Consider the following 26,765-nt stretch of genomic DNA (forward strand, 5'->3'; position numbering starts at 1 on the left):
ACTTGGAAACCATTGCCAAATGATCTCCAAATTTGTTGTGCTATGCTTAGTCGCTCAGTCGTGTCTTACCCTTTGTGACCTCAAGGGCTGTAGCCCACCAGGCTCCTCTGTCCATGGGGATTCTCCGGGCAAGAATATTAGAGTAGTTTGGCATGCCCGCCTCCAGGGGATCTTCCCAACCTGGGGATTGAAGCCAGGTCTCTAGCATTGCAGGCAGATTCTTTACTGTCTGAGCCACCAGGGAAGCTCAGATAAGAGAAGGAGGTACAAGGTAACGAGCTAAACATTACTGCAACAAGATGGTTAAATTTGCTTTTGAACATATTGAAGTGCCAGAGTCCTCAGACTGATACCCAGGGAGAGGTCAGTCTAACACTTGGAGGAGCACACAGAAGAATGACAAGAGGATAGCAGAGGGCCACATAAGTAGGAGGAAGAAAAGTGAGAGGCAGAAGTGTCAAGAGGAAGCTATTGAATTCATGAAACTAATCAAATGTGCAGAGGGCCACATAAGTAGGAGGAAGAAAAGTGACAGTGTAGCCCTGGGAGGCAGAAGTGTCAAGACGAAGCTACTGAATTCAAGAAACTAATCAAACATGTCTTTAGCTGGCGATAATGGTTGCCTTTGATCCGGAATAAAATCCACATTATTAAATGTGGCTTTTAATTAGGGCTCTGCAGGTCTTTTGGTAAAGTCAATAATTATATCAATGCAGGGTTTCCCGGGTGGCTCAGTGGTAAAGAATCTGCCTGCCAATGCAGGAGCCTTGGGTTTGGCCCCTGGGTCAGGAAGATCCCCTGGAAAAAGAAATGGCAACCCACTTCAGTATTCTTGCCTGGAGAATCCCATGGGCAGAGGAGCCTGGGGAGGCTACAGTCTATGGAGTCACAAAAGAGTAGGACACAACTTAGTAACTAAACAAAAACAAAAAATAGCAACTCCATGTTATTGTTATGGGAAAAGAAATCTATTGATTAATTAGTTTATTAACAAAACCTTGTTGTTGAGCAGTTACATGATGTCTACCAGGAAATGTTTGCCATACCAGAGGAGGGAGGAATCTTACATTTTTGCTTCTTTCTTCTTGAAGAAGCAGATAATGTTTAGTAGACGGTACTGGTGAAATCTGCAATTGATCAGTCTTTATGCTACTGCCAAGCAGCAGCTAACTTGGAACTATTAAACCTTTTTATGAAAAGCCATGTTTGTTGTATCCTTTGTGTATAATTTTATAACTAGATTAAAATATTACTATAGACTGCTAGTTTATCTTTTTTGTTTGAAAATATGGATTATGGCAAGAAGTACAAATCTTTAAAAAATAAGGACCAAACAACTTTAAAGAAAAAATACTTCACTGTAATTTATTGAACATTCAATAAACATTCAACTAACTGCTAATAAAATGCCTTACTGAGAAAAATGATACCAAACAAAATAAATTTAAGTATTTTCTTAAAAAATCATTTTAAAGTTAGCTCTATTCAGTTAGTGACTAATACAATAAAGGCACACAAACTTATAAATAGCTGCTTTTATATCTTTCAGTCCATATTATTAAATGATGGCAAATAATACAACCATGTGTAGAGAACTAGGAAATAAGAGGATAAAACCAATGATATCATGAAATCATGTCTGAAGTTGCTTTGCTATCAAAATTTGTATTTTTAATCTGTTGTGAGCACTGAGACAGGCTTCACATATTACTCCCAAAAGAAACACAATGCACAATGTGATTGCCCGTTCAGCAATAGCAAGCACTACATTCATAATCATTTCATTCCAGGAATTAAATTAGGTCAGCCACAGTCTTTGCCATTTCCTCTACCGTAGTGTGGTAGAAAGTCTCAGTGTCACAAAGAATCTTCTTGTCTTCTTCAATGTTTATGGCCACAGCTTTCCTCCCAAACTGACTCCCGCTTCCAATTCTGAACAAAAGAAAAATTATTCACCAGAATATCAGTTATCAAGTATTACATGAAGTACAAATGATATGAATTACTTGTTAACCACCAGTGGCTGTTTCTTTGCCAAGATTATACTTGGAGGGCTTCTCATCAGAGCACTAGATGCTAATCACAAAATCTAGAGAAAAAGAAAATATTACTTTTGTGGTTGTTTAAAAAGATTTGTCTGGCTGCAAGATCAGATTCTATCAGGCAGCCTGAGTGTTATTACTTGTAGAGCAGATTACAGAATTGTGCTTGGGGTAGTGAAATTAAAGCCTGTGCCAAAGTGGGCCAAGAGCAGGTGTTAGCCTGGGACAGAAGTAAATACCAGACAAAACAAAAGGAACAGGTGTGCGATCCATTTGACACATTTTTGGAACTATAAATTGAAAATATAAATTCTGGAATGTTAACTATTGCTTAGGACTATTCTGTACAAGGCAATAACCACTAGCTACATGTGGTTATTTAAATTAAAACTAAGTAAAATAGAAAATGTAACCCCCAGTTGCATTAACCGTATTTCAGTAGACACTCATGGCCTGTCACCACTGTGTTGGGCAGCATGGATATGGAACATTTCCCTCACTATAGAAAGTTCTACTGGACAGCCTTGGTTTAGGACTTAAAATTTTTCTGTGTGTGGGGAACCTCTAAAAAATTTGTATGGTAACCCATATTTATCACTGATTTCTGCTCAGGTCACCTCATACACTGTAACAATATTGACTCTACCACTGTATCACTATTACAGCCACAGCTCTCTACTAAAACAGATGATAGACCCGGTCAAAAATGTCTTGGGTGGAATAACTTAAAATATCAAATAACCAGGACATGAGGAAAACAAATAGGAAAACACTGACTTGCTCTTTATCCAAACAACATGCTGTTGCACTTAAGAGTCTATGTCCTAAATCAGGCTGATACCATTTCTGAGCATCACCTCATTATCTATTCTTACCAACTACTACTATATTTTTTGACAAAGTTATTTTTGTATAAGTAGCAAGATATAATTCAATTTATTTAAGTGATAAAGCTACTATAACTAAGCCTGGGTCAACATAAATTGCTACCAGAAAATGCCAAGAAAAATCTCAATTATTCAGGAAATCATCAAGAATGCACAAGATATGAGAAATATGACAAAAAAAAAGTGTGTAAGTTAAGAAAGACAACCAGATCTAACAGCATTAGTGATGTTCCCTTTGAATATAAACTATCAGTTCAGTTCAGTTCAGTTGCTCAGTCGTGCCTGACTCTTTGTGAGCCCTTGAATATAAACTATATAAAGTCCAAAATCTGAACTACATTTCACATTGTTTTCCCACTGTGTTCTGATTAACCACAAATCTTTCTAAGGACAATTTAAATACCACTTTTCATCAACATATTTCCTGATTCATTTACCTGATTTTCAAGGATGCCTGGCTGACAAAATTGTACTTGAAAAAACAATACATGATTTATTTTTCCAGAATAAAAGCAAGTAATTCAGTGAAGATGATAAGTACTCAACTGAGAATACAGTTTTCACAAGTGGGCAGATCATAGTTCATAACCATCAACATTAGTTGTACATAAAAATACGAGCCTGAGATATGATAAATATATTCAAATTCTAATTCAAAAGCAACTTCTATACAATCTTTCAGGACACAAAATGGTAATGAACTTTCTATAAATCACACCACTGTCTGTGGAGTAAGGTCTTTATTTCCCTACATTGCTTGAGCTGACAAAGACAATGAAAAGTCTTCCCCTCAAAATCAACTTTTAGTAGGTAAATAACATAATGAAACTAAATACCAGTAAGTCAGTATCAAAATGTAGTTTGTACCTTATCAAGAAATTCCTTCTTGGTAATGCCCCTTTCTTTCTGTCAACGCCTGCAAAATATGAATAAGCCTTAACTCTCAGGAGTTATTTGTTGAGTCAGGGTTTAAACTGGTAAATGTGTATGAAACCACGCATCCCTGGGTGCTACAGCGGCATGGCAGACAGGACTTGAAAGGAAACAAGTCTTATTTTGAGCAGGGGGCAAAGACAATGCAGCACTTCTCAGCTACATTGTAATTAGATCCTGCTTCAGTTTATTGAGGAAATAATGAGACATTAACAGTGTCTTAAGGAGCAGTACCAGGGAAGAACAGCTCCTGCCACATAAGAGACTGCAATCCTGACATGCGTTTCTCGGATCCAGTCTACCCTTTGCCTTGAGTCCTTTAAAAGAACAGCCTGTGTACTGGCTGGTCCCTCATATGTCATAGACAGCATACAATCTCTTCCTTACAGTATTTCAGAGAGGAAAATGTTAATTCAGATCAGCGTCAGAATAAAAAGCCGTTTGACTTCTCACTCTTAGCCCTACCATTGGAAGGAACCCATTAGAAATTCATTCTTTTAATTCTGCCAAAATACTGATATTACTGTACCAAATTTTAGAACAAAATACTCTGGTGTTAGTTACCTGTAGTTTTTCTACTATCTGGTACGGTTGTTTTTCTTCTTGTGTTTATATTTGTTAGCTTTATTACAAGCACTAAGATACTGCAGATATTAGTTACTACAATTTTAGCACAGAGCTTAAATAAGAAGGTAAAAAAATATCCTGGCTATAATTTTTATGTACATTAATTAGAAAAACATTACTCTATTTCAAAATTATTATAAGATACAATAATATATACCTTTCAAAGATCAGTTCTTTCTTCACTAGAATTTGAAATGGATCTCTCAGGAACTTTTTGAGGACTTCAGCATATTGATTGGCACTAAGGCAGAAAGGGACACAACCTTAAAAAAGAGACAATGACTAATTATGATGACATATCAACTATAACAGTTTTCATAATAATACTTAGAGGAATAATGTTTGAGACCAAGCGTCCCTGTCTTACTACAGAACTGAGCTAGACAGAGATTGTAGGAAACAATTGCTTTTGGCAGGGGAAAGGGCAATATAGCACTTCATAGCTACATTGCAACAGTTATTCCAACCTGCCCTCTGAAAAAAATCACATGCACACCTGAGTCCTTGTATTTGATTTCTGGTAAAACTGGTGGATTTGACCTTTACTCCTTTGGCTTATCAGCTTCATCCAAAATAAGCATCTTGGTCCATTTGAGAAAGTGAAAAAAAGTTTTACTTAAAGAGTGAGTTGTGCATAGAGACTTCCTTCCAGAGACCACAGTACAGAAGGAGCGGGGAGGGAAGAAGTTTACATGAAGAAATCTGACAAACTCTATCACATGATCAAGGTCAACATCAACAGTAAAAACGCCTGATAGAATGAAATGAAAATGTTATTTTACCTCTGTGGTCTTCCTCTTTAAGACCCCTAACTACAGTCTAATCTTGAGGAAAACATCAGACAAATTCCAATACAAGTGCATCCTACTAACTATCTGACCAATGCTTCTCAAAATGGTGAAGGTCATTAAAAAAAAAAAAAAATGGTGGGGAGGGAGAGGAATTTGAATAACTGTTACAGGCAAGAAGAGCTTAAGGAGACATAATTAAATGTCACGTGGTATCCTGAACAGGATCCTGGAACAGAAAAAGAATACTAGGTGAAAACTAAGGAAGCCTGAATAGATCCTGGACTTTAATTAATAATGTGTCAATGTTGGTTCATTAATTTTAACAAATGTGCCAAACTAATATAAGTTGTTAGCAATATAGGAACCTGGGAACTCTCATCCCAATTTTCCTGTAAACTTAAAATTGTTCTAAAAAATAAAGCCTATTAAAGAAAAGTCTTAGTATTATCTCTAGATATTCATGCATGGCAACTGGCTTAAACCATTAGGATAATTATTTTCCTTCCCATACCCTAAATATCACTGGTTTAAAAATGCCCTAGGAAAAATATGCCAATACTTACAAAGGTATCTCCTATATCAAATATTCTCCCTGGAGTACCAGGGATGTCATGTGCTGCCTCTTCCATCAGCTTACAGTTTTTGCATTCTATTTTGAACACTTGTTCCATACAATGCAAGCATGACAAGTTGCTCCCAGGTAGTATCCAAGTGCTAGAAGTATCTTTTGGATCTAAAAGTAAAAAGCTTAAATTACTATGTTTTGCAAATAAAGCCTCCATCACATGACTTTCAAAGCACATGGCTAAATGTTAAACTGTTTATATTTAGTTTAAAATTCTGGTCTGCGAACAGTTTTTATGCAGCACAATGTAGAATCACTTCCAAGCTTACAAGGCAGACAAATCAAACTGCTTCAAGATAAAATCCTTTTAAGCATCTCATTTTTAATTTTAGATTTTTGTGCCCTTTCAAACTTGGGATCCTCAGTTTTCTTCACATACCAGCTAAACAAACAAACAGAACCCAAACAAACATTTTCTACATAATTCTTTTATGTATAAGACACATAAGTAGGGAAACAAGCTCTATATTTATAGATCCACGGCAAATTGTTCTGGTATGTATTCACTGATTATCATTCACTTCAAAAATAAGTATCTTTCCAATAGGAAACTTATACAGCCTTGAGTTTTTTTTTCCCATTGTTTTTTAATTGGCAGACTTGATTTTAATAAAGCCTATAGCTTTGTTAAGAAAAGCTTTATTTTAGAGCTAACATAGCAATAAGCTTTGAAAATAGATAGCAAGCAACAGATGTATCACGAGTGACAAAGATTCCTAACTAATTATAGAGACCGCAGTTTTCATGTTGCAAAATTGCATTTAAACCTAACAATAACAAAAAGGGCCTAGATCCTGTCTACCATAAAAAAAAGAAAGCTTTAATTTCTTGGTCTGTTGAAAGCCCAGGTGAAGTGGACTACCATGAATTTATTTTATTACAAGTCTATCCAGTGTGCAAATTTCTATAGCCCTTTGAGGAGGCTTGCTGCAGGCACAAAGAATACAAATAGTTGGATTCACCCTGGTTGAAGTTTTCTCTGGTGGGCAACAGCTAGTAATAATTGGTAGCATTTATAAACCTTGGGGATGGTGGAACAGGTTTTTGGTAGTTATGATTTTAGAGATTAAACCAAGGCTCAGAAATGTTAAATGACCTGTTTACTATCACTTAGGTAACAGTCAATAGTTGCTAAGATTAGACCTTTAATTTTCATAATTCCACATTCTCTTCAAGGTGGTGGAAAGGTTTTTCTGGAGAAAAACTGGGAAAAGTTCCCAAGAGGAATTTTAGAGAATAGTTTGTAAGTGAACTACGTTAATACTGTAAACACTAAGGAAATAAAAAGAAATATAAAACTCCTACAAAGCTTGACATTTGGTTTCTAAAACATACTAAGTATACCTCACCATAAACAGCCACTGACCATAAACCTATTTTTTGGCTTTATTTCTCACTCTATAGTCATTTTCTTTCCCTTGGAGAGTGCTAATGTTTCTTTCTGTTTATAACACAATGAATATTAAAGCACGTAAGATTATACATGGGGAACAATTTCTGAGACTAAAATATAAAATTTTATTATATTACCCTGGCTTACAAATTTGTGATTTGGTAAAGTTGGTATATTATGGTCTAAACTATCTGCTTTAACTATTATTGAATAGTACATTTCTTTGCACTGAAACTCACAATATTCATAATATTCTTGATTACTTGGCTTTTTTCTACTTAAAACTAAAATATTTATTATCTAATAATTTATGCCAAAAATTCACATTTACTAAAAGTTAAAGTGTAATGGTTAATCATTGATAAAATTAATAAATTTCAATGTCCCAGGCACTTGACAAGAATTTAATACAACAATCCTATGAAGTGGATACAATTATTATCATTTCTACTTTAAAGAAGAGGAGATGGAGTCCCAGAAAGATTACGAAACTTGCCTACTGCCATCAAAGTGTGAAACTAAAGTTTTGAACCCAGGTGTGTCTCATTCCAGAATACCCTTCACCGCCTTAATCATTACCTATGCAATGATGTCCCTACATTCTCTTGCATGAATATAACCTTATCCACTGATATCAAAGTCAAATGATAGGCCATTGTGATTTAATACATGTGTAATATACTTTCATCATCACACAGTAAGTCAATATTCCTTGACAATTTAATACAGTTTCTTCCCTTAAATATAAGGTAAATGCCAAAGCAAAGAACCTAATATAAAACAACTTTCCAGGCCCCCTGAAAGATAAATTTGCTTTTGTTAGGTTCATTCTAACAATTAAAAGAGCTCCCCGGGAATCTTTCTTTGAAATGCACACCTGAGAGGGACAGCAGAACTGAAATGGCTTTTAAAGTGTCCTGGCCCCGTTACTTACTAGTTGCATAACCTTGGGCTGCATTAGAACACGGATTATAATACTCCCTATATAGGCAGTGCTATGAAAGGACACTGTAAATGGTTAGGAGGTTGTATAAATGGTATTCTTGCTTAGGACTGCCAAATAAAAAACAGGACGCCCAGTCAAGCTTCAGACAAATAACAAATACTGTTTTATATTTTTAATTTAATTTGATATCAGAGACATTTATAATAAAAATTGTGTTGTTTATCTGAAATTTAAATTTTAACCAGCATCCTGTATTTTAATCGCTAAATCTGTCAACCCTATTCTTGCCCCCAAAGGTAGGAGTGCCTGGAGGATGGTAGGCCCAGTTCCATTCCCCCCACTCCCACCGCTAACGGGAGAAACTAAGGCAAAGGGCAGGTTGAAGAGTGACTCTCGAGCAGGGGGAGAAAAAAGAGGGCTGGGTGGAGAAGGACTTCTCACGGGTGGGGCTGAAATCAATCCGCTGACAAGCAGATTCTACCGAGCCTCCCGAACCCCCGCAACTCGCACCGCTCAGGCGGGCCAACACCCCACGCCCCCATCCCTGGGCAGGAACACAGCCGCCTTTCCACCCACCGTTGCCAGGGCGGCAGCAGCAGCAGCAGGCTCTGGACTAGCTGCCACCGGTTCCTCTCAGTCGCCATCAGCAGCACCGACATCACAGAGGCCGCCGCCATGTCCCTGGAGCCTGGACGCTTGTTGATGTGCAACGCCGTCTCAGATGTGACCCAAATCGTCCCTCCAGATCGTATAGAAGTCTCTTGTCCTCCTCTGGCCACCGTCCAGTCCGATCCAAGAAGTAGGCCAATCCGAGCGAGGCATTCGGAGGGGGCGTCACCGCTAAAACCAATCAAAGAAGAGAACAGAGCTGCAGTGCCGGAGATGGCTGCGTGCCCGTGGGGGTCCCTCCTTTGTTTGTCCCTTGGGGTGGGATCCAACTAGGGTGGGGCCTGCTGTTCTCAGACCTTTTAGGCTACCTGCGTGCCCTACGGATATTTCTTTCTGTAGTTTATGGCGTTCTTTTTCTCTTATGGGCTTCAGGGCGAAGAGCCCTTACAGAGTTTTCTGAGGGCAAGAAAAAAGGGAATGTCCTGATATAAAAGGGTGTGGGATATGAAAAATACAACATTTTATGTTTCCAAAAATGTGAAAAACATGTATTTAAAACAAATCCTCCTCTTAATTGTCTCAAAATTGAAATTACAGAATTTTAAAATAAACTTTTTTCTGTATTATGTTTAAAAAATTGAGATATAATTGGCACATAGCATTGTATAAGTTTAAACTGTACAACCTATTGATTTGATACCTTTATGTATTGCAATAAGATTGCCGCCATAGGATTAGCCAACACCTCTTTCGTGTCACATAATTATGATTTCTTTTTTGGTGAGACATTTAAGATCTACTCTCCTAGCAACTTTGAAATACAGGATATAGTATTGTTGACTACAATCACTAGTACAGTGCATTATATCTCTAGAACTTACTAGTCTTCTAGTTGTAAGTTTGTAGACTATTTTTACAGCAATAATGAGCATAAGATAGAGCTTAACCCTTCCCCCACTTTAAAAAATCAGGTTATTCTTACTATTGAGATTTAAGAGTTCTTTGTATGAGATTTAAGAGTTCTTGTATTTTAGCAGTCCTTTTTTTTTTTTAAAGAGTTCTTTGTATGGTTTAGATAATAGTCCTTTTTTTTTTAACAGAGAGTTATATTTTTCATACATATTTTCTATCAACCCATTACTTCTCCTTTTATTCTCTTAATAGTATCTTTCACACAGCAGAAAAGCTTCATTTTAATGAAGTCTATCTTACCAAGTTTTTCTTTCATGGTACATACCTTTGGTATTGTACCTAGAAAGTCTTCACCAAATCCTAGGTTATATAGACTTTCTCCTATGTTATGTTGTTGTTTGTTGTTGTTTTTCATTTGCTAAGTGGTGTTGGAGAAGACTCTTGAGAGTCCCTTGGACTGCAAGGAGATCCAACCAGTCCATTCTGAAGGAGATCAACCCTGGGATTTCTTTGGAGGGAATGATGCTAAAGCTGAAACTCCAGTACTTTGGCCACCTGATGCGAAGAGTTGACTCATTGGAAAAGACTTTGACGCTGGGAGGGATTGGGGGCAGGAGGAGAAGGGGACGACAGAGGATGAGATGGCTGGATGGCATCACTGACTCGATGGACGTGAGTCTGAGTGAACTCCCGGAGTTGGTGATGGACAGGGAGGCCTGGCGTGCTGCGATTCATGGGGTCGCAGAGTCGGACACGACTGAGAGACTGAACTGAACTGAAGTCATGTCCGACTCTTTGCAACCCCATGGAGTGAAGTACACCAAGCTTCGCTGTCCTTCACCATCTCCTGGAGTTAGCTCAAACTCATGTCTATTGAGTTGGTGATACTATCCAACCATCTCATCTTCTGCCCACTTCTCCTCCTGCACTCAGTCTTTCCCAGCATCAGGGTCTTTTCCAATGAGTTGGGTCTTCGAATCAGGTGGCCAAAGTATTGGAGCTCCAGTTTCAGCATCAACATTTTCAATGAATATTCAGGGTTGAATTCCTTTCAGATTTACTAATTTGATTTCCTTGCTGTCCAAGGGACTCTCAAGCGTCTTTTCCAGCACCACAGTTTGAAAGCATCAATTCTAAAAAAAAAAAAAAAAAAAAAGCATCAATTCTTTGGTGCTCAGCCTTCTTTATGGTCCAACTCTCATATTCGTATATGACTACTGGTATGACTACCATACATAGCTGTGACTATACGGACCTTAGCTGGCAAAGTGATGTCTCTGCTTTTTAATACACTGTCGAGGTTTGTCATAGCTTTCCTTCCAAGGAGCAAATGTTTTTGAATTTCATGGCTGCTGTCACCATCCACAGTAATTTGGGAACCCAAGAAAATAAAATCTGCCACTGTTTCCACTTTTCTGCCTTCTATTTGTCATGAAGTGATGGGATGGGATGCCATGATCTTAATTTTTTGAATGTTGAGTTTTAAGCCAGCTTTCTCACTGTCCTCTTTCACCATCATCAAGAGGCTTTTTATTTTCTCTTAAATTTCTGCCATTAGAGTGGTATCATCTGCATATCTGAGGTTGTTGATATTTCTCCTAGCAATCTTGATTCCAGCTTGTCATTCATCCAACCTGGCATTTTGCATGATATACTCTGCATAGAAGTTAAATGAGCAGAGTGATAATATACAGCTTTGATGTACTCCTTTCCCAGTTTTGAACCAGGTTGTTGTTGTTCCATGTCCAGTTCTAACTGTTGCTTCTTGACCTGCATACAGGTTTCTCAGGAGACAAGTAAGGTGGTCTGGTATTCACATCTCTTTAAGAATTTTCCACAGTTTGTTGTGATCCACATAGTCAACGAAGCAGAAGTAGATGTTTTTCTGGAATTCCCTTGCTTTCTCTATGGCCCAATGAATGTTGCCAATTTGATCTCTGGTTCCTCTGTCTTTTCTAAATCCAGCTTGTACATCTGGAAGTTCTCAGTTCATGTACTGTTGAAGGCTAGCTTGAAGGATTATGAGCGTTACCTTGCTAGCATGTGAAATGAGTGCAAATACATGGTAGTTTGAACATTCTTTGGCATTGCCCTTCTATGGGATTGGAATGAAAACTGTTATGGGAATTTTATTGTTTTGTGTTTTACATTTAGGTCAGTGATTCATTTTGAGTTAATTTTCTGAAGGGAAAAATTATTCCATACAACAATTGTTTTCATTTTGTTTTAATTATGTATATTTATGTCTGCTGTGTCATAAGGTAAAATTTATATCATGCTATGGTTTGCAGTCTAAGAAGTTTGAATAGCTTTGCTGTAGTCAGTGGTGCTCACTGTGTGGTCCTAGGACCAGCAGCATCAGTAATCCTGGGTACTTGTTAGAAATGCAGATTCTCAGATCTCATCTCACACTACTGAATCAGAATCCCTGAAGGCAAGGACTAGGAGTTTGTATTTTTTAAAAATTCATCTATATTTCCAGGTGATTCTGCTAGTTTGAGAACCACTGATTTAGACTAAACCAGGTGGCCCAATGGTACCTCACCTCATTTGTGGCACCCAGGGTGGATCCTTTGTCTTTCTCTTCATTGTCAGAGGCATTGCTGACAATCCACCAAAAGGGAGGTAGAATCTACTTTGGTAGTGCTTGGAGGATGATTTGTCTTTCCAAGTTCAGGCAAATCCTTACCTGAAGGCAGAAAATGGTCTAGAGTCATATGTTTAGTGATACACACTTTGGTTCTTATACCAATAGCATCTACAAAATGAGACTAAAGCCATAAAGGGTTACTGTGGGGCTTAAATGATGTTTGTGAAATGCCTGCCATTATACCAGGTGGCACAGAGCAGTCACTTACTATATGGTGGTGATGGCTGCTGTAATTGACACTGCCTATTACAACTGGCAAAGAATCTGCTTGCAATGCAGAAGAGCCCAGTTCAATCCCTGGCTTGGGAATATCCCCCAGAGAAGGGATAGGCTACCTACTCCAGTATTCATGGGCTTCCCTGGTGGCTCAGATGGTAAAGATTCTGCCTGCAATGCGGGAGACCTGGGCTCGATCCCTGGGTTGGGAAGATCCCCTGGAGGAGGGCATGGCAACCCACTCCAGTGTTGTTGCCTGGAGAATCCCTATGGATAGAGGAGCCTGGCAGGCTACAGTTCATGGGATTGCAAAGAGTTGGATACTACTGAGTGACTAAGCACATTGCAACCTTCGGTGTATAATTGATATTCAATAGATGTGACTGATTATTAATTTGTTCAGTAGAGAGGAAGGCAGGCTATTCTGACTTGTTCCTTGATTTTGCCATACATTAGAGTAATGTAATTTGTCAGAGACAAGAGATAAATCATAATTAGGATAGATAAAAAGAGGCACAGAAGGGAGGAGGGCGGTGGAGGAGAGAAGACAGGAAGCCTGTCCATGTTCACAAGAAAAATGGAGATAATGACTGTTTTCTTGAAGGAACAAGGAGGTATGGGCTATTGAAAGCTATGCTCATTTCTGCTTAGTTATACGATTTCAGAACTGCAAAAGGGACCTTGGGGATCACAGACCTACTCCCTCATGGCCCAGGTATAGTAGCTGAGGCCCCAGAGAGTGTGTGTTAAAGATGAGGGGACAGAACTGGTTTCTGAGGACAGACACTGCCTGTTACATCTTGCCATAAATCAGCCAATTCATCTCCATGGAAACCCCTGAAGATTGTAAAGGTACAGATGTGGGAAGGAGAGCTGCCTTCTGAGTGTGATTTATTTCTTTCCTTTTTCTCTCATTCCTATTCATAAGCTTCTCATTACTCTTCCCTTCTCCCTTCCCTTCTATCTATGATTCTCACCCATAAGAACCTGACTTAATCCAAGAAGCTGAGTTCACTGAATCTGCAAATTCCAGAAAGTCTCACATTATCAGTCTCCTCAGCAATATGTTGCTTTCTAGGGACCAGTTCACAGTTGGCTCTGACTGGGCACTGGATACTACTACTACCAACAGGAAAGCCTTCATTTGGTTCCTCAAAAATACTTGTCATCCTTGAAGAGCCAGAAACTACTGTGGAAACACAACCCAAAGCTATATTACTCCTTTGGATCTTTAACCCCTCTCTGAATTCCTTGCAAGGGGTTGCTATGGAAATGGTTGCTCTACTTGTGCAGGCAAAGTGCACAGAGCCCAGTCATAGGAGGGAAGAATCTCTGCACAAATTTCACTCTGCAGGTGGCTTAACACCATCTCTTAACCACAGCCCACAACTGTTAGCAGAAAGCGTTAAAGAACATCTCCAAATGCCTGGGTTGAGGAGCTATTACTAGAAATTTCATCCAAGGTGTTTGGGGTTCGGCTTTTTACATGAAAAAGAGGAAACCTGAGCTTTCTAGAATTGGCTCAGAACCTGTGGGTGATCCTGGCACTCTCGCGACCGGGTCCCTCCTTTTACGAATGGATTGGGGGGACAACCTGGCCAGATTTGCATTTGCTCAGGCTTTTCACGTGGGCTTCTGAATTCGGTTACTCCGCCTGTCAGGTAGTATCTGGAGCCACCTAATGAAGCCCTGCGACGGCATCCACCACTGGATAGTTGCAGAGCAGACGCTCCTGCGGCTGACAGGGAGGATTCTCAAGGACGCTGTGCCAGAGCCTTTCCTGGAGGGAGCGCTGGCGCGCCTGACTGTTGGCTGGCGCAACGCTGGCGAGCTGCACAAAGGAAGAGGCCCACACGGTGGAGTCACTCGTACTTACCCGCCTGCTGAGTCCGGCTGCTGCACAGCCCGCGCTCCCGGCTCCAAATGCGAGTGTGTCCAGTGGACGCTGATAACTGAACGGGACAACCCCTAACAGGGGGAAACAAATTCTAGCCACCCCTAGTTCCCTGGAGTCACGAGATGGGACGGTCAATTGCACCTCATACAGCCCTTCTTCCAAAGCACCGGCGGGCGGCCGCAGAACTTCCTGCCAGTCCCTTTCTTGCCTGGGCTTCTCCACAGATACCAGGCGAGGGGGCGGGGTGTGGGGTGGGGGTGGGGGTAGGGTGGGATACCAAACTGAAGTCGCTGTCTCCTCTCCCTGACAGCTGGAGGACAGATCTTGAATCGCACCCAGTCTTAAGGGATGATTCAAGATATGTTCCTAGTGGCTCAGACAGTAAGGAATCTGCCTGCAATGCAAGAGACCTGAGTTCCATCCTCCGATCAGGAAGATCCCCTGGAGAAGGAAATGGCAACCCACTCCAGTATTCTTTCCTGGAGAATGCTATGGACTGAAGAGCCAGGTGGCTTACAGTCCTTGGGGTTGCAGAGTCGGACACCAGTGGGCACATCATCTCCCTGAATACGGACACGCGCGTGCGCACCTCTCGGGGCGCGTCGGGCACCGCCCCCCGGGCGGGGAAAGGTGCGCGCGGAGGCGGGAAGCGCTGCAACGCGCTGTGAGGCGGCGTAGGCGGCGCGGAGCGCGCCTCCAGGTTCCTCAGCACCTCTGCTCCTCAGTCCTCCGCAGCCGCCGAGTCAGCGCGCCTCCTGTGGGCTGACAGAGGATACTTCATCCCGACCCTCCCTGGAGACAGAGCCAAAGATCCGACCTCAGATCCAGAAACCTATTCACCCGCCTCGACCCAGGAAGCCAGAAGCAGGGTTACGGCGAGATTGGGGCGACGTGCTCTTCTCACCTTTGGAACTGCTACTTTCCTGTCTCCCAAAGGCAGTCGTCGCGTTGGGAAAGCCCCTGGACCTAATCTTTAAATTTACCCCCTGCGGAGCGTGGCTGGCGTCCTCTAGCCGCGCGGCCGTGGAGAGTTGGCCTTGACTGGGAGTGACTCTCGTTTTGTGCCTTAGGAGAGCGAGAAACAGTGTGAGGGCCGAACATCCTTTGGAGGAGATGCCTTTAAATAGTCATCCATAGCACCGATAGAAACAGATTTGTGTTGCTTTGTTTTGTTTATACCGAGTGGTTTTTCGGTGAAATGCTGTTTTGGTTAAAAGAAGAAATGGCCCCTCAGGAGTTCACACGGCGACTGGCCACAGTGATCACTCATGTCGGTAAATGACGCTTTTTAAAATCTTGCGTTTTATTAATGGAGGGTGGGGGCGTTGTCTGGGGCTTCCCTCACAGCAGCCCTGGGATGGCCTTGGGTGTGGACCTCGCTGCCTTGAGTGCTGCTCTGTAACGGGCATCCCTGGAGCGCGGCGCTCGCAGCCCTCGAGTCCGCCGCGTCTGGCGGAGCCGGGGTAGGCTGCGGGGCAGGGGTCTTCACCAGGCAATTGCCAAGTCTGTTGAACCCTACACCGAGGGCTCCCTGGAGGTTAGGATCTGTTACCCGCTGCTGACCGTGGGCAAGGGTGGCGAGTTGTGTCGTAATTGATGCGACTAGAAAGGAGAGGGAACAGGAGGAAGGGAGGCCGATGCTTTCCAGTAGAAACTGCTGCCAAGGCACTGGGAGACGGGGTGCCGAGGTGCGGGCCACAGTAGAGGTCCTCTGCGCAGTCCTGCTCCCTGGCCTGTCCCGTGGAAGTGCTGCCTGGCGGTGTCGCCCCATCCCTGGTGAAACCACTGAGAAACCTCTGGAAGCCCCGGGAGATTGAGCAGTTTTAATCCTCTTCCATTAGTTAAAAAAAGGGGAGCAAAACATGCGTGCCTTCTTCCTGAAATAAAGGTTATGGTGGAAAGACAGGACATTGAGACAGTGGCAAGGTTAATTCTTTTTATCATTCCCGCCACCCCTGCGCCTTCCCTGGACCTCCTTAAGTAAAAAACGCATTCAGGTTCAGATCTTTTGAATTTAGCTGACTAGAATTATCCTGATCATTTTCTCTGTTGCCCACTTCACTTTGAGGTCCTTCTGTGAATGTAAATCAGTTTTCATTGATAAAGTCAGTACGTTTTCAATCTTTGTTCCACCCATTTGTTAAAACTGCCTTCTTGGTATTTATATGATAAATATTGCTTCAATTAGCCATCAGTGCTCTTTGAGCACCCTAGGTCAATGTGTTTAGTACGATAATGATACATACATTATTCATACGTATGGAATGATACACATGTGGGGATAGACTTTGGAAAATGATTTATGGATACAGGGGGAGGCTCAGTTTTGATGATTCAGTTTTAAAACATGTTTCTGGTGCCCAGTGTGGCCACTGAACTGGTTTTTAAGACAAAAGGTCAGTAGAATTCTACCAGGAAAGACTGAATGTGAAATACTGATGAAGGCAGGATAAAATAAAACAGAACTTCGAGTCTGAAATATACTGAATGCTGAGATGATTGTGCTAATACCAATTGGGAAAGAGCAGTGAACTGGGGGTACGACTGTCTGAATTTGAATCCTGCCCTAGAAAAGTCATGTAAGTTCAGACTGGAAAATGGGAATTTAAATAATCCTTCCCACCCAGCTCAAAGTCTGCTTGTAAGATAATGTGGGTGAAAACACCATTTAACCTGTGACTGTGTTATTGGTCCTATTCTTGGACCCTTTGCCACTAAAGATATTGGGCAGATCACTGGGCCTCTTTCAGGGTGAAGCTTCCCATCAGTTAAACAAGGAGGTAGATGTGGACAATTATTCTCACCTGTTTCTCTGGATGTAGGATCTTCTTGAAGATATGGTAGGCAGTATATTCCTTGGCTGACACCAGGCTGCCTGTGGGGCCCAGACTATGGTATTTTCTTCTCCACCTTGCTCCCTCCCTCTTTCCATAGTCAGCTCCATGATACAAACATGAATTTGTTGTAGTTTATGCCCTCAAAGAACTTCTCATGACCCCTGGCATTTGTGTGCTTTGCAGCATTCTGTCTCTTCCTGTGTATCCCCACAAACCTGTGAAGTAGGTGGGGTATACATTATCACTCCTATCTTACCGTAAAGGAATCGAGACTTGGGAGGTTCATCATTTAAGGCTTCAAGAGGTTAACCAGTCACAGGTTTAGGACTAGAAGGTACTTTTCAGATGCTCTGTTTGAGGATCTTACTGAGGGGTTCTCTAACCCTGAAGCTTCCTTGGCCTTCATGGAGAACTGAACCGTGTAGCTAGTAAAGCTTCTCATAGACTGGATTGGCTCTGTTTTTTTTTTCTTCTTCCAGTTTTACTGATATATAATTAACATACAGCAAGCACTGTATAAGTTTGAGATGTATAATGATTTGACTTAAACACATCATGAAACTATTACCACAATAAGTTTAGTGAATATCCATCATTTCATTGAGATACAACATTGTGTGCTAAGTTGCTTGAATCATGTCTGACTCTTTCCAAGGCTACAGACTGTAGCCTGCCAGGCTCCTCTGTCCATGGTATTCTCCAGGCAAGAGTAGTGGAGTGGGTTGCCATGGCCTCCTTCAGAGATGCAACATTAAAGAAATATAAAAAAACTTCTTTGTTACTTGTCATGAGAACTCTTAGAAATTATCCTCTTAACAGCTTTCATATATAATGTACCTGAATTACATTTATCATGTTATACATTATATCCCTAGTACTTATTTATCTTATAACTGGAAGTTTATACTTTTTGACTCCCTTCATCCAATTCCCGTTTCCCCTACCCTCTTCTTCTGGTAACCACAGATCTGATCTCTTTTTCTACAAGTTTGTGTTTTGAAGTATAGGATTGGCTCTGCATTTGACTTCGGGCATTTCCTTGATGAGCAGCCTGTGAGGGGGTGTGATCATGAGTTGGGGAAGGATTGAGAAGTGCTTGGAGCAAGATGTAGAACATTCTCCTGGTCCTGTCCTACCCACTCAACTGGGCAATAGTGCTGTGCTTTCATATTAATTTGGCCACTTCTGCCTCTCAGTCAGTTCCTCCTCCAGCTGGGGTTTCTGCTCTTTCCATAGTCCTTTAGATTTGACACTTCAGGTCTGGGGCCTGATGATTCAGTTTCTGAAATATCTCATGAGTCTCTTTCCTCTGTCCATTCCCACCGCTACCTGCCTGTGACCTGCTTCAGAGTGTCATTTCCTCCTGACTAACCCTTATGCAAGCCTCCTGCCTTTCTTGTGTTTGCCTCTAATCTATACCAGGAATAAAAACAACAGCAAAGCCACACACACACAGAGTACTGTGTACTCTAGAACCTTTGATGATATCCATACATAGTCACTGTCTGTAGCCTGGAGTACAAGCTCTGTACTCTTTGGCACCCTTCCTCTCTTACTCCCCAATACCTGATATTTCTACACCTGTGGTTGCTTAACTCAGGCTCTTCTGTTCTTCAGCTTTGTTCCACTATATTTTTCTACCCTGTTCCCACTTCTAAACTTTTGCTTCTGCTTTTCCCCCACCTTGAGTGACCCCCCCCCATATGTTTCTTCTCACATGAATAGTATACACCTTTCAGTCCTCAATCAATGTCGCCTTCTCTGATCCTGATGTCAGCACATAGTGATTCCTGCTTTTGAATTTGAAGTAGGTTTTGTTCTACCCACGTGACACCTCTCATACTCTCCCTTGTATTGTGGTTAGTTGGTTATTCATGTGCATATCTCTGCTCCTAGACTCTTCATTACTTATCCATGTGGCCTAGACACCTAACACAGGACTTACCTCTAAGGAGGCATAGAATAAATGTTTACTGAATAAATGAGTGATCTGTAGTGCCTTGAACTGGACTTTGAGTACTTAGTAATGCCAGGCAATTTTTACACTTTTAAGAACAGCTTGGACGCATTTGTAAATAACTCTTTTGTTTCCTAAAACTGATTTTTCAGGTAGACATGAAGTCCTTCAAGTGTTCTTCATATGATGTGGTTCTCTGTGGGATCTCTTTCTTTGGATTTTGTTAGTTTGTCAGGGAGCCTAATAAAAATATGCACTTCACATGTGAACAGTGTCCAAGTGTGTTTTTACCTACGTAGGACACAAAAGAGGACCATCCTCTCACCTTTACTCTGGACCGTACAGTCACATCGGTTCAGTTACAGAATTTCACAATTAGAAGTGTTGCATAATTTTCTCCATCCCATCCCTTTCAAGTCTTTAATCTTTTCTGCAACATTTACTGTTGCTGCTGTTGCTGCTAAGTCGCTTCAGTTGTGTCCAACTCTGTGCAACCCCATAGACAGCAGCCCACTAAGCTCCTCTGTCCCTGGGATTCTCCAGGCAAGAATACTGGAGTGAGTTGCATTTCCTTCTCCAATGCATGAAAAGTGAAAAGTGAAAGGGAAGTTGCTCAGTCGTGTCCAACTCTTAGCAACCCCATGGACTGCAGCCTACCAGGCTCCTCTGTCCATGGGACTTTCCAGGCAAGGGTACTGGAGTGGGTTGCTGTTGTATACTGCTATTTATATGCAAAGGTGCTGCCTAAGAAATCATGAGCTTTCTCTTAATGCATCTCTCATTGCTCTAGAACTTTGATAGACAGGGCACATATGGTTAACACAGAGCTTCTATTCAGTGGAAACCCTTAGTCATCCAGCTGATCTGTGTTGGTAATGCCCCATGCAGGTTTCACATTTCTAGTTCAGGTCACTCTCCATCTTGTCATCTCATATTAGAAGTAATTATTTTTACCTTACTTTATTATTGTTCTAAAATAATTTTATGTTTGTCCATGCCCAATTAAACTGTGAAGCAGAAGGGACTATCCTTTGAGATACCCTTATATACTTGGAGATTGGATTGGTGGCTATTTTAGTGATAAAAGCTGTAGGATTCTGATTTAGGGCGCTACATTTAGGACACTACTGGCATTAGTAATAGGCAACCAGAATACTAAACTAAGAAATTCAGCTCACAATGCTTTATTCTATACAATGGAATAGTGGCTGAAATGCCTCAGCTTAGGTCTTAGCTAAAGTTGGTGCTGAAGGAAGAGCCTAATGAGCAGAGTATCTGCTGTTCAGATGGGATTACCTGCTGTGAGGACTAGACATGCTGGTTGAAGTAGTGACTTCACCTATGCTAAAAGTGAATTAACTGGATCTGAGCCATTTTTCTGTTAAGCTCTCTAGTCACTGTGCCTAGGGCTTATGGACTAAAACTGTTTGCACCCTAAAAAAAAATAATTGACAGCTAAATTGCAAAATAAAATTTAAGAAATGCTTTAATGCTCATAAATAATATTTTCTTACATTAAAAGCAGTGCATGTTTGGAATTCCACTGCTGGAATGCCAGTGTGAAGAACCCCATGGATCCATTCCCCAGTGATACATCTGTAACATCTGGTGAAAACTGTAAAATAAATAACCTTTTAAAGTCTCTGGAGTTGTACTAAAGGGCATATAGAATACGAAAAAAAATAAAGGCAAGGAAATCTACTAAATCTTGGTTAAAACAGTGAGTATGTGGTACTTGAGCTGCCATCTGCTCCCTCTCAGCTCAGTGTAAAGGAAGCTCCACTCTTGACTGGGTCATGGCCAAGAAGACAGGGCTTCCTCTCCCCTCAGCTCTCAATTAAGAGATATAGTATCTCACCAGGAGGGGCAAGGTGTCAGCATTTCTTATATGCTCCAACTGTAGGTTGCAGAGGCTCAGTTCTTGGTGAGTGTGACCTAGAGGTTAGAGTCTACTTTCCCACCCAGTCCTCACTCATAAGATGAAATCTGTAACCCACATGTGCCTTTGACCTGCTTCGTTTTGTACTCCAAGAAATGGTATGGACCTAACAGAAGCGGAAGATATTAAGAAGAGGTGGCAAGAATACACAGGAGAACTATGCAAAAAAGATCTTCATGACCCAGATAACCACGATGGTGTATTCACTCACCTAGAGTCAGCCATCCTGGAATGTGACATCAAGTGGGCCTTAGGAAGCATCACTATGAACAAAGCTAGTGGAGGTGATGGAATTCCAGTTGAGCTATTTCAAATCCTAAAAGATGATGCTGTGAAAGTGCTGCACTCAGTATGCCAGGAAATCTGGAAAACTCAGCAGTGGCTACAGGACTGGAAAAGGTCAGTTTTCATTCCAATTCCAAAGAAAGGCAATGCCAAAGAATGCTCAAACTACTGCACAACTACACTCATCTCACATGCTAGTAAAGTAATGCTCAAAATTCTCCAAGCCAGGCTTCAGCAATATGTGAACCGTGAACTTCCAGATGTTCAAGCTGGATTTAGAAAAGACAGAAGAACCAGAGATGAAGTTGCCAACACCTGCTGGATCATCAAAAAAGCAAGAGAGTTCCAGAAAAAAATCTACTTTTGTTTTATTGACTATGCCAAAGCATTTGACTGTGTGGATCACAATAAACTGTGGAAAATTCTTAAAGATGGGAATTCCAGACCACCTGATCTGCCTCCTGACAAATCTGTATGCAGGTCAAGAAGCAATCTTTAGAACTGGACATGGAACAGCAGACTGGTTCCAAATTGGGAAAGGAGTACATCAAGGCTGTATATTGTCACCCTGCTATTTAACTTATATGCAGAGTACATCATGCAAATGCTAGGCTGGAAGAAGCACAGGCTTCAGTCAAGATTTCCGGGTGAAATATCAATAACCTCAGATATGCAAATGACACTACCCTTATGGCAGAAAGTGAAGAAGAACTAAAGAGCCTCTTGATGAAAGTGAAAGAGAAGAGTGAACAAGTTAGCTTAAAACTCAACATTCAGAAAACTAAGATCTTGACATCCAGTCCCATCACTTCATGGCAAATAGATGGGGGAAATAATGGAAATAGTGAGAGACTTTAATTTTGGGGGCTCCAAAATCACTGCAGATGGTGACTGCAGCCATGAAATTAAAAGATGCTTGCTCCTTGGAAGAAAAGCTATGACCAACCTAGACAGCATATTAAAAAGCAAAGACATTACTTTGCCAAGAAAGGTCCATCTAGTCAAAGCTATGGCTTTTCCAGTAGTCATGTATGGATGTGAGAGTTGGACTATAAAGAAAGCTGAGCGCCGAAGAACTGATGCTTTTGAACTATGGTGTTGGAGAAGACTCTTGAGAGTCCCTTGGACTGCAAGGAGATCCAACCTGTCAATCCTAAAGGCAATCAGTCCTGAATATTCATTGGAAGACTGATGCTGAAGCTGAAACTCCAATGCTTTGGCCACCTGATGAGAAGAACCAACTCATTTGAAAAGACCCTGATGCTGGGAAAGATTGAAGGCGGGAGAAGAAGGGGATAACAGGATGATGGTTGGATGGCATGAACATGCGTTTGAGTAAGTTCTGGGAGTTGGTGATGGACAGGGAGTCCTGGCGTGCTGCAGTCCATGGGGTTGCAAAGAGTCTGACACAACTGAGTGACTGAACTGAACCCATGTGTTGGAGTCAAAGAACACCAAACCCTGATTGATCTTGCCCTAGCTCCCTTACAGGGTGGAGTTTTGACATAAGGAGGCATACTAAGAAGACCAGAAGCTTATGCCCTTGGCTCAGAGATTTTGCCCAAGGGAGAGCCATTCCCTGAGAATATGAGTACAAAGCCTTCCCCAAAGGAACTGACTTTAAACAGAGTGTGGAGGAAGCTGAAACTTAAAGACACTCTTGAAAACAATGGAGATTTTGGTGGTAGCAATTAAGAGGAGGCTAATAGCTCTATGAGAGCAATAAGCTAAGCCATAGGCCCGCTTATTTACCAAGAGAACCAGGGAAAGAGATATTAAGATGTGCCTTCCTGAGGTCAGAACAAGCATCAAAGCCTCAAAAACTACCTCTGCCTAAATTTGATTGGGTCAGACTGTGGAGCATTTGACAAATCAGGGCATTGTTGTAAACAATAGAGCAATCAATGGGTGTCTAGTCCATTTGGGCTGCTGTAACAAAATATCACAGACTGGGTGTGGGGACCAGCCCAACAGTGAACTGGCCTGAGGGAGCGAGCGGTGCTGCAGAAGGATAAGGAAAAATAAGACTCAGAAATAAAGTGGGGATCAGGGGGCTGATGCCATTCGCAAGCAAAAGCCCAGATCCGAGTCCTTGCATGCATTTTATTGTTAACTTCTACTTCCTTATTCGTGCTCTAGAGATATCTGTTCTTTACAATCTCAGATCGGGGATAAAGATGTACAATGCATAGTCCTCAATGTCAAACCTTCAGGCCTTTCATGACTTTGTTTACCCTTTTGGCTAGTGAGGCCCTTTCTCAACAACTCTCTCAAAGCTCTGGTTATGGGAACAGCCACTAATGGTTTTCCATCAATCATATCAGTACTTCAACATCTCGTTTTCAAGATGTCTTTCTACGATGTACTTTTTACTGCTCCCAGCCCTTTGCCTGGGGGTGATGAGAAGGTCATTATTTTTCAAAGAAGCTTTCTTAAGGATTTCTTCTACAATATAGACTATGTCTGCCATGGTCTATTCATTTTTACAGGAAGCCATACTCCAGATCTGGTTTTTAGACTATATAGAGAATAGCCATCCTGAAATTGAAGAGAAGAATTAATACAAGTGTAAAAGGAACAATTTTGACAAGTAGCCCTGAAGAGGCATTATAAAAAGTAGGTCCTATCAAAAATATGAAAGGTAAACAAATACACGATTTATCCAATGGGTTGAATTTTTATCAAAATGTAAGGAATGACCAGATACTGTTGAATTAAATTGCCCCTTCCATGCTGTTATGGGTTGGAAGGCAGCTGATGTTTTCCACAATTCTGAATGTAAAGGCATATAAGGTAATTGAGATAAGGGAGGCAAGAAACTCCCTCCATGCCAATATATAGAGCTGTTAACAATGTTATTCATGAAGTCTAAAGTATTGTTTAACAATATAGGCAAATCCAAATTATTATTTTTATCCAAAGAATCTCCTTTGGGACTCCAATCAATAATTTCTCCGTCAGAAGTATTGGCCATAATATGTCCAGTATTAGCTTTACATAATTTCCATTGTACCCAATGTTCTATTCCAGATTTTATAGAAATAATACAGTTAGGTGGATGGGGCAGAAACATAGTAGTATTTTCTCCTGTGATATTAAAGGAAAATGCTTTTAATAAGAAAAAATAAATTTTGTTCACCTGAGGTTCTTTAACTATAGATAGCCAACTTTGTAATCCTCTTTTAAGACAATGAGTTTCTGCCCCCCATGCATATAGGGGAAGATCTGTTCCCACAGTATAATTAACACTAACATTTGAAAGTTGTCGGCCTTCTTCTGGTTTTAAAGGAAGGCTTGGGTCAAAAGGTCCGGGTAACAAAGAAGAGTCGTTTATGAAAATTGGAACAGAAGAATCCTCCCATGTAATTGGGCTTAATAGGGGAGGATTGGGCACATATGCCCAGTAAGTATGACTGGCACCTACTGTGGTAGTTACCACAGATAACATAGCCAAGAACAAGGCAGTCGAGGTCAAAGGCTATCCTTGTTCTTTGACCAGTTTTTCCCCTTCAATGGTCAATTTCTTCAGTTGACTCCAAGTGGGTGGTTTGGCTTTGTTGGTCCTTGGAGCCGGTTCGGAGTGGTTGCTGATCATCAGTCTTGTTTTCCCCATCACTGGCAGCTCTCCAGGAGGATCGATGTTGAACCATGTCTTCTTTCCTTTCTTTGACATGTCTTCCTGGCACCCAGTGGTGTTGTCCATCATCTGAAATGCCAAAAGCATAACCTCATCCTTTCCTAAGTCTAAGGCTCTTACACCAATTGTTCATAGCATTTTCCCACTATACAGGAGTATTATCTGCAATCATTTGACCAGGAGTATAATTTTCACTAAGAATGGTGTTCTGAAAATGCCACATTGCTGCTGGCTTTGTATGATCCAATCTTAAATCCAAAAAATTTAAAGTAAATAAAACTTGGGCTAATTTTTCTTTTGGTGTCATTGATATGCCATACTTATCTCACTCTTTCTGTTTAAATAACATATTTTTTAGAGTATGATGAGTATGTACCATAGTAGCCTGACCTTGAAAATTATGTAGAATACCTGTAGAATGTGAAATATTCCAATCAGATAAAAATTTTATAAAACAATGACTCATATATGCAAGGCCATTATCAGTTTTAATATGTTTTAGTAGGCCCATGAGAAAAAGCTTGCAAAAAATGTGAGATAACATGAGTAGATGTTTCTCCAGAATGAGCAGAAGCATAAATCATTTCCGAATAAGTATCCACAGAAACAAGAACAGCTCCCAAAAGTCCAAAAGAAGGGAATGAGTAACATCAGTCTGCCATATATCATTGGGATAAAGGCCTCTGGGATTAACCCCTGTAGTTGTAGGAACTTGGTGAGTAAGAGTACATGTGGGGCAGGCAGAAACAATATTTTGGGCTTCTTGTCTCGATGACTGAAATTTATTCATCAAGCCACGTGTATTTATATGTGTGAGTTGATAAAATTTATAAGCAGTAAGAGCAATTAACAAAGAGTTGATGGAATCATTGCCGTTTGCCAATGGTCCGGGCAATTTAGAATGAGATCTGATATGTGTAAATTAAAAAGGGGCAGAATGAAGCCTTACTGTATTTGTAATTGAGATAATATTGTAATAATAGATGATTTAGAAGAAGCCTTTGGTAGAGATATGGTTTCAATAATTTGTGTTACCCATACAGCCTATTGAGAATCTGATATAATATTTAATGCTACAGAAACATCCTGTAATAAGGTACCTGCTGCTGCTGCTAAGTTGCTTCAGTCATGTCTGACTCTGTGCAACCCCATAGATGGCAGCCCACCAGGCTCCCCCATCCCTGGGATTCTCCAGGCAAGAACACTGGAGTGAGTTGCCATTTCCTTCTCCAATGCAGGAAAGTGAAAAGTGAAAGTGAAGTCGCTCAGTTGTGTCTGACTCTTAGCGACCTCATGGACTGCAGCCTACCAGGCTCCTCCGTCCATGGGATTTTCCAGGCAAGAGTACTGGAGTGGGTTGCCATTGCCTTCTCCCAATAAGGTAGCTGCTGCTGCTGCTGCTAAGTTGCTTCAGTCGTGTCCGACTCTGTGCAACCCCACAGATGGCAGCCCACCAGGCTCCCCCATCCCTGGGATTCCCCAGCCAAGAACACTGGAGTGGGTTGCCATTTCCTTCTCCAATGCATGAAAGTGAAAAGTGAAAGTGAAGTCACTGAGTCGTGTCCAACTCTTAGCGACCCCA

General features: G+C 41.2%; 1 protein-coding gene, 1 long non-coding RNA gene and 2 other non-coding genes across 4 annotated transcripts in view; 1 reads left to right on the top strand and 3 right to left on the bottom strand.

The window, feature by feature from the left end:
* Nucleotides 1-1,652: 1,652 nt before the first annotated feature.
* LOC138091111 (uncharacterized) lies at nucleotides 1,653-8,948 on the bottom strand. Its single transcript, XR_011145926.1, has 5 exons — nucleotides 8,821-8,948; nucleotides 5,844-6,013; nucleotides 4,647-4,752; nucleotides 3,797-3,845; nucleotides 1,653-1,932 (listed from the first exon to the last, which is right to left on the bottom strand). It is a non-coding gene; the product is annotated as an uncharacterized lncRNA (long non-coding RNA).
* Nucleotides 3,913-4,045, bottom strand: LOC138093766 (small nucleolar RNA SNORA63). The gene has a single exon (XR_011146148.1). It is a non-coding gene; the product is annotated as a small nucleolar RNA SNORA63 (small nucleolar RNA).
* LOC138094087 (small nucleolar RNA SNORA81) lies at nucleotides 4,381-4,556 on the bottom strand. The gene has a single exon (XR_011146200.1). It is a non-coding gene; the product is annotated as a small nucleolar RNA SNORA81 (small nucleolar RNA).
* A 6,778-nt stretch (nucleotides 8,949-15,726) lies between the features above and the next one.
* MCF2L2 (MCF.2 cell line derived transforming sequence-like 2) overlaps nucleotides 15,727-26,765 on the top strand; it is a 279,399-nt gene continuing 268,360 nt past the window's right edge. Inside the window, exon 1 of the mRNA XM_068968757.1 lies at nucleotides 15,727-15,802. Within this exon, the coding sequence (XP_068824858.1) occupies nucleotides 15,727-15,802 (76 nt within the window). The remainder of the gene's footprint in view (nucleotides 15,803-26,765) is intronic.

Source organism: Capricornis sumatraensis, chromosome 1 (assembly GCF_032405125.1).
Source record: "Capricornis sumatraensis isolate serow.1 chromosome 1, serow.2, whole genome shotgun sequence".
NCBI classification, from domain to species: Eukaryota; Metazoa; Chordata; class Mammalia; order Artiodactyla; family Bovidae; genus Capricornis; species Capricornis sumatraensis.